At 38.3% G+C, this 15046-nt stretch overlaps 1 protein-coding gene across 6 annotated transcripts in view; it reads right to left on the bottom strand.

Moving 5' to 3' along the window:
• LOC128985378 (desmoplakin-B-like) overlaps positions 1-15046 on the bottom strand; it is a 412041-nt gene that overhangs the window by 353524 nt on the left and 43471 nt on the right. For all 6 annotated transcript variants that reach the window (XM_054404818.1, XM_054404815.1, XM_054404817.1 and 3 more), the window contains exon 5: positions 13479-13592. In XM_054404818.1, coding sequence (XP_054260793.1) covers positions 13479-13592 — 114 coding nt within the window. The remainder of the gene's footprint in view (positions 1-13478; positions 13593-15046) is intronic.

A 15046-nucleotide genomic window follows, 5' to 3' on the forward strand; every position in this document is an offset into this window, starting at 1 on the left:
AGTTGCAAAAATTGACTGGCGGCTGTAAATCAATCTTGGTACGAAACCGCCGCGATAATGTAGTAACAAGATTGAACGGTCCAAGGACCCGGTGTTGAACTGTGCCGAAACTGTAGTTCAAAGGTGGTGTGCATTTTACTTTACACTATTTAACAATAATTGATTATGTTATACAGGGTATTTCTACCGCAGCATTCCTTGTTGATGCCCAATTAAATATGTTTCAAATATAATTATGTGTAATTAGTTGTTGGCAAAGGGACCACATTGGTTAAGCATATTTCATTGTTTGAATTAAATCAGTGTATTACTTAACTAAATTAAATGCATTTACTTAACATAACTATACAGGATGAATCAAAAGTCAAGACCCCCACCCCAACTTATATTTTTCTAAGTGGATATAGAATCAATAAGTGATATTTCAAATATTGTTTTGTCTTTTCTTTAATTAAAGGCTTAACTAATGATCTTTAACTTATTAAGTAGAGGGAAAATGGCAAAACTAAAATCTTGACTCTCTAGAGACTCCCTAGACTCCCACACCACCCTAATTTTAACGCCTCAATCATCATTTTATCACGTCAGGTTTTTTTTTAGAAATTCTGTTACAAATTTAACATTTCTCTTATGGGACTAACATCCAATAGGACTACCACTGATGAAAACTCTTAACTAAACCGTTTAAAATTTTTAGCCAGTTGTAAATTCACAAATTGTGTATTCTTAGAACCAAATTAGTTTCAGATTTAAGTATTTTTATTTGATCGATGAAGGTTATTTAAACAGATTTAAGCAGGAAGGTAAGAAGTTGAGAGTAACAAAATGAGAAGTAACAAGTTTAACAATTTCATTGTGTTTTATTTATACAATCATTGGGGTGTAAACATTTTAAAATAATTTATGAAAAAAATCTTAGAACACTGTAGTATTCTGATGAGTATCTTTGCTGTCCGAATACACCTCCCCACAACTCATTTGTGTGTTTACCAAAACATTTGAAATTATTATTTCATCGCTAGAGAGTGTTGACATTGAAGATTTCAAGTGTGCAGGTTAAGTCTGTGCATCGTAATATGAGGTGAGGCGACTGTGTATAAACAATAGTGGCGTGGGAACGACCGGCCCCGGGCCCTCTGCTCCCAACCGCTATTATTTATCGACCGTGCCACAAATAGAGGAGCCAAACTATAATCATACATTCACATATGTCTATTTTCGCCCAGCCGTTTGTCTAGAGGTAGCGTATAGGCTGGAGATGTACAACACAGATATCTGAACTCCCGGTCAAAACAAACAATTCGAGGTAGACTTGTGCAGTAAAACACACAATAGCTCTGGGATCGTCGAATCAGGCTTTGTATTGAAACTTGTTGCATTTTTAAGCCCTCTTGTTGTTGTTAAGATTGTATGGATTTTAATTGTTATGTCGATGGATTTAAAACTCTCCGGATCAATAATCCTTTACGACACACACTAAAAGTATACTGTTAGGGTGGTTCACCAATCGAAGTTTTTTTATAGAAAATCACAAACACACAGCGTCCAAAGCTCCTCAAATGTTTGTTTGTAGATATTTTGGAGATTAATTCCTCCTCTAACACTTAAAGTGGGCTACGTGACACTGACTCGTACCAAGGCCCCACTAGAAAAACGTGGAGCCTTGCTCGTACTCGACTCTCTCAAGAAGACTTTTCGAATGGACATGCAACACCGTGGTCTTGAATAAGACAGAGGTGATATTAATGTAAAATATGATTTCTAGAACATTTAAGTTTCACTGAGTAGTCACGTGTGCGGTTTTCAGCTGATTAGTATGCCTGCCTGCACGTGATGACGCGAGCGCGGGTGTGCGACTATGTGCTGTACGCGGCGATTCATTATAATGAGCATCAATGAAGGAGACATTCGCCAACACGTGTGACTAATCACGAAACCTCACCTGAGTGGGAAATAACTTCGACCAGTTATAAAACTGAATACTGAATAGAAATCATTGATAACCGATGGGGTTCTGAGCACGAATACTAGAAAAGACACATTATGGACCATAAACACAAACAAATTATATTACTGGTCCGAAATTAAATATTATTTATTCCTTATGGAACTGTCTAAGCCATATGTTACGTCATTTGTTTATTTTTATGATCCATGCCGCTTTTTGTTCTAATATTCGTGGTTCGGGGCTAATGGACGACAGAAAATTTTCCATTTTTAAGAGTTCAGGCAGAAAAGAACAGCAGAGATAAAGATGGATCATGATGGTGAAAAGTTCTCTGGTTATAGTTAGTTTTATAGCCACATCACACCAACATATTCCAGAAATCTCAATTATAATGTAGTATTTGATATGATTGCAGTGTGTTCCTTTGAAGAAGTAGAAATTTTAGGTATTTTGCAACTGTTGTTAATTTCATATACCATTCCAAAGATGCGACAAGGGAAGGAAAATAACGAGGACTGCAACTCTGACTGCAATCGATGGTATGTTACTTACTTTTATGAAAGAAACATTATTTTGAAACTATACTGAAATAAATGCAATAGGCTGAAACCTAAAAGGTAGATGGGAGCCGTGGCTATTTAATTAATTATTCATACCAACGGTTACGGATTATACAATTAAAAAAATACAATACACAACATAGCATTTTGAGTTCAACTCAGGCAACGAAGCCAAGTTGCTAGCCTACTTAATCTGTATAGAACTACAGAATGGAAACAAATATGTGACAAGGCAGATAAACTATGGTAATAAATAATATAAATGGCTAATGTGTGATATGGTATCTAATTATTTTTTACACAAGCAATACTTGCGCGATTGGTCACTCTTCTGGCACTATGTGTAAAAAAGGCTTGAACTAATTACAGTAATGGAAACTGGGTGCCGTGGCTAGTGAGGTCTCCGTGTAGGTGTAGGTGATACTACAATATTTGATTGCCTCACCCTCTCAATATTTAATGCACAGGACACTCTTTGCCGGAGTGATAATTCTTCTGGTACTTTTTTCACAAGGAGCTGATCAAATGAATGGAAATTGGGAGCCGTAGATCGTGGGATAGTACTAGTCCTTAAATATCATTTTTCTTGTGCTATGTTCAACAAGTAGCTAATCCAGTGAATAAGAGCTGGAGCCGTATAGTGGGATGTAGTAGTCCTTAAATATCATTCTTCTTGTGCTATGTTTAACAAGTAGCTGATCCAGGAATGAGAGCTGGAGCCGTATAGTGGGATGTAGTAGTCCTTAAATATCATTCTTCTTGTGCTATGTTTAACAAGTAGCTGATCCAGTGAATAAGAGCTGGAGCCGTATAGTGGGATGTAATAGTCCCTAAATATCATTCTTCTTGTGCTGTGTTCAAAAAGTAACTGATCAAGTGAATAAGAGCTGGAGCCGTATAGTGGGATGTAGTAGTCCTTAAATATAATTATTTTTGTGCTATGTTCAACAAGTATCTGATCCAGTGAAAGGAAGCTGGGAGCTGTAGGTAGTGGGATGTAGTAGTGCCTAAATATAATTATTCTTGTGCTATGTTCAACAAGTAGCTGATCCAGTGAATGGGAGCTGTGAGCCGATGCTAGTGAGGTGAGATGGTTTCTAACTGTTTGGGTCGCCCGGGGACCTCCGTGACTCCTCCATTAACCTTTCCTTCTGAGCTTTTTGTGCTCATATTAATGCTTCCCACGGGTGCACAAAACAAGACACAAAATATACTACTTTGTTTTCTATGACATTCAGCAAAATCTGCGTTCCCTTGGCATTGTTTGATTTTAACGAATTCAATACCTACTTTTGCATTTTTACTAGCACATATATCAGGCTATAAGAATTTTATCCTACAATTCCGTACAATAAATTCATCGTAATTGTCAATTTCGGAAACTTAATGCAGTCGTTTTGTACCTGTAAAGATTTGGGTGATCTCCTGTTTTCAATTTTTACCCTTACTAGCTGTTCTTACTCGAATACTAAAGTAGCTATAAGAACAAGTATAAAAGAAAGCACAGTGTAAACAAAGAGAGAATGGGAGCCGGTGTATGTCACAGTCACAGTCACAGGTTGAGCAACGTTACAGCGATTGTCTGGAGATTAGAGGAGACACCCCTGTAGATGTGTGCCAAGGTCCGTGGGTCAGAGAGTACGTCGTATGATGTCTGAAATGTAGGCTAGGTTGGTTGAGAAACAAGAACAGTCAACAGTGTATTGGCTCTACAGCTTCAGCTTCACCCACATTACCCAATCAAACTAGGCATAAGAAATTTTTATTCATTCATATACTGTATGTTACAATCACGCCTATCGCAATATATGTAGTGGAGGAATACGTGCGATTTATAAAATGCTTATTTACACCTATTATGTTGTATACTAACTTTCACTGACTAATTAAATACTGAGGTAGACATCCCTTATAGACCAGCTGCTGCCAATTTTTCATTAAATAGAACGAATTCATTGTTTTATTAGTGAATGGTAATAATTATAATTGTTGCAAAAGAGTGATAAGTTTAAAACGTGTTTAGCAGTTCTGATTAATGCGATATCCCTTGATTATGTTTATCCTCATTCCAGCATTTCCTAGACCAGGACCTAGACAGGACAAAAACACCCAAGGAATGTGGGTGAACGATCCATATATCCTGTCAACTGTTTTAAATTGAGGCCAAAAATAGTTCCACGGCTACCCTCACAGTTATACCCTACAATTACCCCATACGAATTCATTACCCGGGTCCAGGGGGCGGGGCGAGGCAGGGAATGCTGGCAGTTCCGGACCAGACTCCAGACAGACGAGTCATCTTAACAACCCCTCAGAGGCAGTAAAACACCGTGGCACCTAATGAGGCATCGCCCATTATTAACCTCTGTCGAAAATGACTACAAGAAAAATATGATAGGATCGATTAATTTACTAATAGATCATTTTGAATTAATGATTTCCACCTTTAAGACGATGTGGTTACTAGTCATGAATCGAAATTTATAGTAGTTTACGCAAAAGTTACGCGAGTTGTGTACACTACTTTACCTACGGCAGTGTTTTAATTACAAATTTCACTAAACTTTCAAATAGTTAAACATTTTAAACCAAATACTTAACAAACAAAAAGTGGCTAGCTTTTCATTGGTAGTTTTTGTTTACATGATCGATTTTAGAGGAATGTTTACTTGTACTCAATAATGAATTCTTTGCTAGAACTACATATTACTAAGTCTGCAGACAATTTGTAAAAATTAATTGCATGAAACATATTAAAAACATTATTAACCTTTATGAATTGAATTTAGTTGGCAACTAATTATATGATATTATAAGATGTTATGTTGGGTATTTTAGCTTTGGTACTTTTATAAGAGTAGATAGATGGAATGCGTCACTGACACCGCTGATACACATGTTAACCAATCTTGAAGAATTTAGAAATTTGCTAACTGTATAGAGAGTGCTGTAAACTGTGTCTGTTAATTATATATCTTAGCAGCAGCTTCAACAGAAATATGTGCAACTCTTTCAACAAATGTATGTCTCCCAACCCGTTTATATTTTACTCTACAAATTACAGCTATCAATATTACTGTAATCCTCAAGTACTTCCCGGAATAAAACTAATGCAATGAATTGTAATTACCTTTCACACTCTATCTATATCAGCACGCAACCCAAGTACAGTAAAAGTACCATTAAATGCTGGTTGTCTCAAGACGGCCCAGTAAGGTGTGTTTAGTTGATGGTACGAATATCCCATTTTATAAATTGATATCCTAAATCAAACATTTCAAAGTAAGGATGTGCTAATAATACCCCCGCCGCAGCAAACCTGCAGACTAAGCGAATTTCCATTAACCTGATTGGATTTACACTAAAATGCCTTCATAAAAATAGCACATTTATTTCCTATTTAAATAGAATTAGTTTAACGAGTACTTAGGTTTGTTGCAACAGGGAGGGTAAAAAAGATTTTTTTTATAAATAGTTTAGTAAGAAATAAAAGTATTTCCAAAATCAATCAAAATATGTTCATAAACAAGCAAACTACAACAGCTGACTTATTCTCCATGAGAATAACATGGGAATTTTTTTTTTTTTTTATCACAATTTTATTTACAATCTGTTCATTTTTAGAACATTTAGCAAATACAATCACAAATTTTAATAAAACGTTAGTTAATCTCTGTCCATTGACAGAGCTAACTTAAAAATATTTCAATGAAAACATAAATATGTAAATAAACAAGGGAAAATTAAATTGTTCAAACAAAACGTGCGCTTAGATCCAAAACATAAAATTACAATTTTTTTAAATTTTCTCCGTAACAATTAGGCGCATAATAACGCTTCAATATACTAAATTATTTGTTTTTTTAAGCTCTACAAAATGGTTTAAAAATAAATTGTGAAATTTTGCGTTTTTACGGTCAAAAATGGGAAAACCCTATTTTTACCCCATAAAACCCCCAAAAAAACCCCGTTCCCATAGTCCGATCATGCTGGTTCGCGAACTCGTTCAAGTTTATCCTGCCTTACACCTTCAAACCAAATTTTATTAAAATCGGACAAAAATTACTCAAGTTATCGTGCGGATGGACATATATATATATATATATATATATATATATATATATATATATATATATGTAGATATATATATATAGATATAGATATATAAAAATTTGAACGAATGGTGTTTTGGCCTCTGGGGACATCAAAATGAAATAGTAAATCGGTCCCGGGCTTAGGTCTTACCATGAGACCTACGGTAATAGCTACTTCCCTATAGGGAAATTCGCTAAAATGTCTAGTAAAAAACCCCCAAAAAAAATTGAAAAAACTGAAATACAGTACTGTAAACCAGTATTTTTTGGAGAGAAGAGTGAACAAGACACCATTTTAATAAACGGTATCAGCATTCTGACACATACTTTCTCCCATAAGTTTGTCAACAACCTTTATCATGTGTAAGCGGTGAAAGTAAATATACAGAAATGTAATTTGTACGATTTTGTTCAGAATTTAAAGGACTACATACTAATTTTTTTCAAAATCGTTCGGGCCATTTTTGTGAAAATCTGATTTTTTTGTTATTTTATGGGGTTTTTATGGGGAAATAACATAATTTACAATAACTTTTGAACCATAATTTTTACAGAAATGGGATTTGTACCATTTTGTTCAGAATATAAAGGACTATAACATACAAATTTTTTATCAAAATCGTTCGGGCCGTTTTTGGAAAAATCCTATTTTTCTGTTATTTTATGGGGTTTTATGGGAAAATTCCCATTAAAAATTAAAATTTTTTAAAAATGAAAAAAACTATCAAAACGTTAAGGACCATAACTATGTTAAAATAAAACCGGATTTTTTTCTAAAATCCTATTTTTCGTTATTTTATTGGGTTTTTATGGGAAAATAACATAATTTACCATAACTTTTGAACAGTAATTTTTACAGAAATGGGATTTGTACCATTTCGTTCAGAATTTAAAGGGCTACAACATACTAAATTTTTATCAAAATCGTTCGGGCCATTTTCGAGAAAATCCGATTTTTCCAGTTTTTTATGGGTTTTTATGAGAAAATTCCCATTAAAAATCAAAATTTCAAAAAAATGAAAAAAACGCCTGGAGATACCATGGATTAGAACCTACATACCAAATTTCATCGAAATCGGACCACAGGTGTAGTCCCTAGCTCTGTACACATCCAGACACACAGACACACACACACACACACACACACACACACACACACACAGACATCACTTCGAAAACCACTTTTTTGGGTCCAGGGGGACCCAAAACGAATATATCCACTCAAAACTCAAACTCGAAAACTTTGACGAAAACAATACTTTCTCCATATACTATGGTATAGGGGGAGAAAGTAAAAATTACCAATATAACTAAACACATATATTTATTATGATTTTTAGAAATGTTTAAGGTATTGCAGTTAACAGCCACGACAACCAAGAATGAGCCTTCTACATGGTGAAAGAAAAAAGACTACACTGTATAATTCAACAACAACAAATCTTTTGCTTCTAAACTTTGCCATTAGCTAGTTTTTTTTTCTAGACTACGTTTTGGAAGTTAAGGACACGCCTTTCGTTACCAAGTGACCCTATGTCCTAAACTTTTTTTGTAATGTAGGGAATTTTCTTACCTTCCAAAACGTATGTAAACACACACGTGATAGGTATAAGTCAACTACTAACCTTGATATAACAAAAAATATATACAAAAGGGTAACCATACTGGCGGATAGGGATTAACTGCCACTTGATAGGAGTTTTATAAAAGGGTCTGCAAACATTTCAAGAGTGGACAATTTCGGACTAATGTATCTACAAGGGAGTTCGTATTCCTTGGTGTACTACAATGATGCAGGCAAGATGATGGTGGTACATAAGTTAGAGGTTCTGGAGACTGGAGGTGTGAGAGGATGTGACCAGTGATCACTGGTGGTGCCGGTGGTCTGTACAGTAGGTGACGAGTCCTGCGTGGTATACTGCAGTGATACAGGCAGGATGACGGTGGTACATGAAGCAGATTCTGGAGACTGGAGGTGTGAGAGGATGTGACCAGTGATCACTGGCGGTGCCGGTGGTCCGTACAGTAGGTGACGAGTCCTGCGTGGTATACTGCAGTGATACAGGTAGAATGTACATGAGTTAGAGGTTCTGGAGACTGGAGGTGTGAGAGGATGTGACCAGTGATCACTGGTGGTGCCGGTGGTCTGTACAGTAGGTGACGAGTCCTGCGTGGTATACTGCAGTGATACAGGTAGAATGTACATGAGTTAGAGGTTCTGGAGACTGGAGGTGTGAGAGGATGTGACCAATGATCACTGGCGGTGCCGGTGGTCCGTACAGTAGGTGACGAGTCCTGCGTGGTATACTGCAGTGAGGCAGGTAGGATGATGGTGGTACATGAGTTAGAGGTTCTGGAGACTGGAGGTGTGAGAGGATGTGACCAGTGATCACTGGCGGTGCCGGTGGTCCGTACAGTAGGTGACGAGTCCTGCGTGGTATACTGCAGTGATGCAGGCAGGATGACGGTGGTACATGAGGTAGATTTTGGAGACTGGAGGTGTGAGGGGTTGTGACCAGCGATCACTGGCAGTGCCGGTGGTCCGTACAGTAGGTGACGAGTCCTGCGTGGTATACTGCAGTACTGCAGGTAGGATGGTGGTGGTACATGAGGTAGAGGTTCTGGAGACTGGAGGTGTGAGAGGTTGTGACCAGTGATCACTGGCGGTGCCGGTGGTCTGTGCAGTAGGTAACGAGTCCTGCTTGGTATACTGCAGTTGTGCAGCTAGGATGATGGTGGTAGCCTACAGTACATGAGGTAGAGGTTCTGGAGACTGGAGGTGTGAGAGGATGTGACCAGTGATCACTGGCGATGCCGGTGGTCCGTACAGTAGGTGACAAGTCCTGCGTGGTATACTGCAGTGATGCAGGTAGGATGATGGTGGTACATGAGTTAGAGGTTCTGGAGACTGGAGGTGTGAGAGGATGTGACCAGTGATCACTGGCGGTGCCGGTGGTCCGTACAGTAGGTGACGAGTCCTGCGTGGTATACTGCAGTAATGCAGGTAGGATGGTGGTGGTACATGAGGTAGAGGTTCTGGAGACTGGAGGTGTGAGAGGTTGTGACCAGTGATCACTGGCGGTGCCGGTGGTCTGTGCAGTAGGTGACGAGTCTTGCGTTGTATACTGCAGTGATGCAGGTAGGATGATGGTGGTACATGAGTTAGAGGTTCTGGAGACTGGAGGTGTGAGAGGATGAGACCAGTGATCACTGGCGGTGCCGGTGCTCCGTATAGTAGGTGACGAGTCCTGCGTGGTATACTGCAGTAATGCAAGCAGGATGACGGTGGTAGCCTACATGAGGTAGATTTTGGAGACTGGAGGTGTGAGAGGTTGGGACCAGTGATCACTGGCGGTGCCGGTGCTCCGTACAGTAGGTGACGAGTCTTGCGTGGTATACTGCAGTAATGCAGGCAGGATGATGGTGGTAGCCTACATGAGGTAGATTTTGGAGACTGGAGGTGTGAGAGGTTGTGACCAGTGATCACTGGCGGTGCCGGTGGTCTGTGCAGTAGGTAACGAGTCCTGCTTGGTATACTGCAGTTATGCAGGTAGGATGATGGTGGTAGCCTACATGAGGTAGAGGTTCTGGAGACTGGAGGTGTGAGAGGTTGTGACCAGTGATCACTGGCGGTGCCGGTGGTCCGTACAGTAGGTGACGAGTCCTGCTTGGTATACTGCAGTGATGCAGGTAGGATGATGGTGGTACATGAGGTAGAGGTTCTGGAGACTGGAGGTGTGAGAGGTTGTGACCAGTGATCACTGGCGGTGCCGGTGGTCTGTGCAGTAGGTAACGAGTCCTGCTTGGTATACTGCAGTTATGCAGGTAGGATGATGGTGGTAGCCTACATGAGGTAGAGGTTCTGGAGACTGGAGGTGTGAGAGGTTGTGACCAGTGATCACTGGCGGTGCCGGTGGTCTGTACAGTAGGTGACGAGTCCTGCGTGGTATACTGCAGTGATGCAAGTAGGATGATGGTGGTACATGAGTTAGAGGTTCTGGAGACTGGAGGTGTGAGAGGATGTGACCAGTGATCACTGGCGGTGCCGGTGGTCCGTACAGTAGGTGACGAGTCCTGCGTGGTATACTGCAGTGATACAGGCAGGATGACGATGGTACATGAAGCAGATTCTGGAGACTGGAGGTGTGAGAGGTTGTGACCAGTGATCACTGGCGGTGCCGGTGGTCCGTACAGTAGGTGGCCGCCGCTTATCTGGTGACGAGTCCTGCGCCGCTTGCAGTATTTTATGTCCCGGATCCTTTAAGTCGGCACAAGCCGAGCTCTTCTGTGATGTCCAACACGGCTTACTATATCTCTAAATGTAAATTAGTCTTCCGATACAATCGGATTTCAAAGCGAGCAGGTGAGAAGGTCATTTGAATTCCTTTGCGTTTCATGTACCGCGCGAAAATCTCCTTGGATTGAGTTCAGTTTAGAAGTGCAAACATTTGAATATTGGAAAAGGGCTTCTACACTCGGGATAGAATAACTATAAACCTCTAACCTTCGAATGGAGTTCCGAGTCTATGTAAATTGTAGAATCGTTCTCCACTGTGCTGAGATAATGAATACTAACACCTTTTAACAGCTACTGAAATCGTATTGTATAATGGAGGTGATGCGTTGACGTACGTCTAACCGAATGAAAAAAACATGTGGTACACTTACCAGACTCCTCCTTTCTGGCAATCGCATACCTAGTAAAAACCTAATCCTAAAATGTAGAAAAAAATTAAAATTTACTCCAGACACAAACGATGTAATTTAATATTTTTATATGAAATTGGTATATATAAATTGGTATTGGTCCTGTAAAGCAACATTTATTTGAATGCATTCGGGAAAGGGCTTGGAAGTCAGTTTTCTACTCTATATATTGCTTTTGGAACTCTTTTTACCTGTTTATGGACATAGCTACAAAGCTCTGGCAAATGTTATAATTTCATTAACGATTTTGAAAGAAACATGAAATGTTCCTGAGGAGCAAACCTCATTATTTAGCATAATATCAGTTCAACTTGAAGAGGAGTCCAAGGAATACTTTTATTTCTTATAAGCAGGTTGGAATACAAATTCATGGGGGTATTATATACACGGATTTGCACAGGAGAACAGATCTCCAAATAAAAATTAATCTTATAAAAAGGCAATGAACCAGGAACTAAAATACAATTTGGGTTTGTCATTATCTCAAGTACAATAGAGTGAATTAATGAGTAACTGTAACAAGGTTTGGGGCGATCTGGGCGACAAAGCCGTCTACGTCATCGCTGGCAACAGGTGTGTGTCGCAACGGAGACATCATCTTGAGCTGTGGGTTCATAGCACGACGATGGAAGAAATAAATTTACAAAAGCCCATACAGTTTTTATTTTCAAATTTGCAATGCATTTTATTGCCCCTTTTTGTTGGTGTTACAATTATTCCAGTCCAATAACACTAGACCTATCAATTATTTTGATTTATAAAACAAAGCAGCCTCTAAAACAAAATGCAATCATAAAGTAATTTATTAGCTTCACCCGGCCACGCTTCACTGTGACATGCATGAATCTGATGTTTATTATAAATTCAACAAGAATCCCATAATGCCAAAAAATTTAATTTCTTCGTTCCGCAAATACTTCCATTTATGATTACTTAATTACTATTGTTTTTAGCATAATCGTAAACATTACTACACACCCGTTTTGTCAAATAAGTTTCAAACCCTCTAAAATTGCTTGAGAAGGAACCTATTGTTTAGACAAATTGCTCTTCACCTTGAAATCAGGACGGCCAAGCTATCGCTGCATCATTTGCCAGGCGAATGGATTTTGAAAGCCTTTCAAAAATTTATAATCGGTGTAAAATACTTAACACGGTCATTACAGCTCATGGGCCGATAAAACCGGGTGGAGCTATAAATATATCATACGGATATACGAGGATATACGGTGGGATCGGCGAGCGTGGAGCGTGTGTAACGGTAGAGTGGGCTCGGGCCTTTGAAGTGGCTTTTTGCGAGAGATAAGCGGCTATGAGACCACTTCGGGGACCGTCGATCGCCGCTCGAGGAATTCGGTTGATCAGTCGTCACACTCACGCACACACTCACAACACTCGTATTGAGCTGCTTTCGATGAACATATAAAAGTCTCCGGTTAAGATTAGGATATATGGCTCAATATACCAGCACCGGGTCTAAAAGCGTCGACCGTGGAATGCGAAGGAGGATCGTTTTAACAGTCCACGAGGTATTCATATATCACTCTCGGTTTGACGACGAGCTTCCTTTATCTGTCAACGAGAGACACCTCTTTGATTTACTTGGAGGTAAAAGACATATTAACGGTGATAAACTCGGCGGTAATGCCTTCGGGTGGGTGAAATCACGCAGTAGAAGCTCTTAAGGTTTTAGTCAAGTTTTACTGTTTTCCAGGTTCAGTTGAAGTTCTTGGTAGGTCTTTCTAATCTTTGATGGGTTTGTTCAACTACTTCAGGAAGTTTTGTATCACTAGGTGATTCGTTGACTACTGTATCATGAAAACGTACTGATTTATAAGTTTGCAAGTAATATGAAACGGGCCTTATATTTTTTGCAGTAAGCCGACAAATTGAACTTGGTCATAAACAAAAACTTTCATTGAATATTTAATTTTTTGTAATAATAAAAATCGTTAGTTGAAACGAAGTTTTAGGTACAACAAAATGCAAATACGGTACGGTATGTGCAAAATATAAAGATGTAATACATAATATCTCATTACCTTTTTTGGGGTCATTAATATTTAGAAGTGTTTGTATTCAAAATTATTTCTATGCTTTTACTTTTGCAATAATTAATGCAACATACTTTTACATAGTCCATTTCTAAGCACGACAAATTTTACTCACCAATTGAAAAGTTTCCTTCCTCGCTGATTTCTGTAGTTCTGCGATTCTAGCAGAATTCTCTTCATGCTGTGAGCGGAAATCCTCGACCTTCCTTCTATCCGCTTCAGTTAACATCTGGAAGAGAATATGGATACAATTTCTTGGTAGGATTTATAGCCTTTAAGTTTATGCCTATATAAAACGGCATTGATGGTTAGACGTTATCCTATCACTTAATTCTTATCTAAACCCATCTTCTATACCCATGTATTCTAGGCTGCTATCAACGTCATTCTAGCTTCACAGAATCATCTCCTGAATGGAAATGAAACTAACACGAAAAATATTCGAGGAAAACAACACTTGGAGTCAACTGACACGCGCATCGCATCAGACATGCAAAACATATATTATATGTATATGAGGACCGTCCCAAAGAATACGATTTAAACATTCTTACTTTACTTTGGGCAGTTCATTCAATTTAAGTTAAACACATTAAATACAATGTATTGTTGGATACTGTTTTCGTCGTAAAAGTATTTGATTTGATCAAATTCAAGACTTTACGAACTTTCTTCAAACTCAATTTCTTACAATTACATTTATAACGAGACATTTATAAAAGTCAGATTTCAGTACTGAAATAAATTTAAAATAAATTAAGGACCACGTTAAAATACCCCGCCGCAGCAAACCTGCAGACTAAGCGAATTTCCATTTTCTTTATTTGATTTTCACTTAATTCTATTTAAATGGAACTAACCCGTGTTGGTGTTTCATGAGTACCTAGGTTTGCTGGTACTAATAGGGTATTGAAGTTTACGACTTTTTTAATTGTCTCCGTAACCAATGGCCGTACAAAAACATTTCAATATACAAAATTATTTGCTTTTAAGCTCTTCAAATTTGTTTAGTGAGAATCAGAAATTTTATTTCATGAGGGTTATTAATGGGAAAACCTGATTTTTGCCCCAGAAAACCCCGTTCTCATGGTCCGATCCGCGAACTCATTCAAGTAAATTTAATCAAAATCGAAAAAATATTCAAAAAGTTTTCGTGTTCACGGACACATATTTAACTTTTTTAAGAACGAATATGGTTTTTGGCCTCTGGGGACATCAAAATGAAAAAGTAAATCGGACTCGGGCCTAGCTCTTACCGTGCCACCTACGGTAATAACAATTTCCCTAAAGACAAATTTGCTAAAAGGGGAGTTTAGTTATTATTCATCATTGCTGTAATGTATTTATATTGTATCCACATTTATGTATTGATATTTTAGTAGGCTGGTTACGGTAATGAAAGTTTTGTATTAACACATTTTGTTGAAAGGGAAAATATTTAATCTATTCAAAAGACGAATCACAATATGTTTGGAATTCGTCAGCTCTATTTGATCGGGTTTGAATAATTTTGAATTTCAGAGTAAACTATTCACGCTAAGCGCCTGTTTTACCCGCAAGATAGATAAAACGAACTCTCTTAGTTTTTTTTTTTTTTTTTTTTAGCGAATTTCCCTATAGGGAAGTAGCTATTACCGTAGGTGGCACGGTAAGACCTAGACCCGGGACCGATTTACTTTTTCA

This window comes from Macrosteles quadrilineatus, unplaced genomic scaffold (assembly GCF_028750875.1).
Source record: "Macrosteles quadrilineatus isolate MER2022 unplaced genomic scaffold, UCM_ALF_1.0 Scaffold_2__2_contigs__length_208266976, whole genome shotgun sequence".
Taxonomy (NCBI): Eukaryota; Metazoa; Arthropoda; class Insecta; order Hemiptera; family Cicadellidae; genus Macrosteles; species Macrosteles quadrilineatus.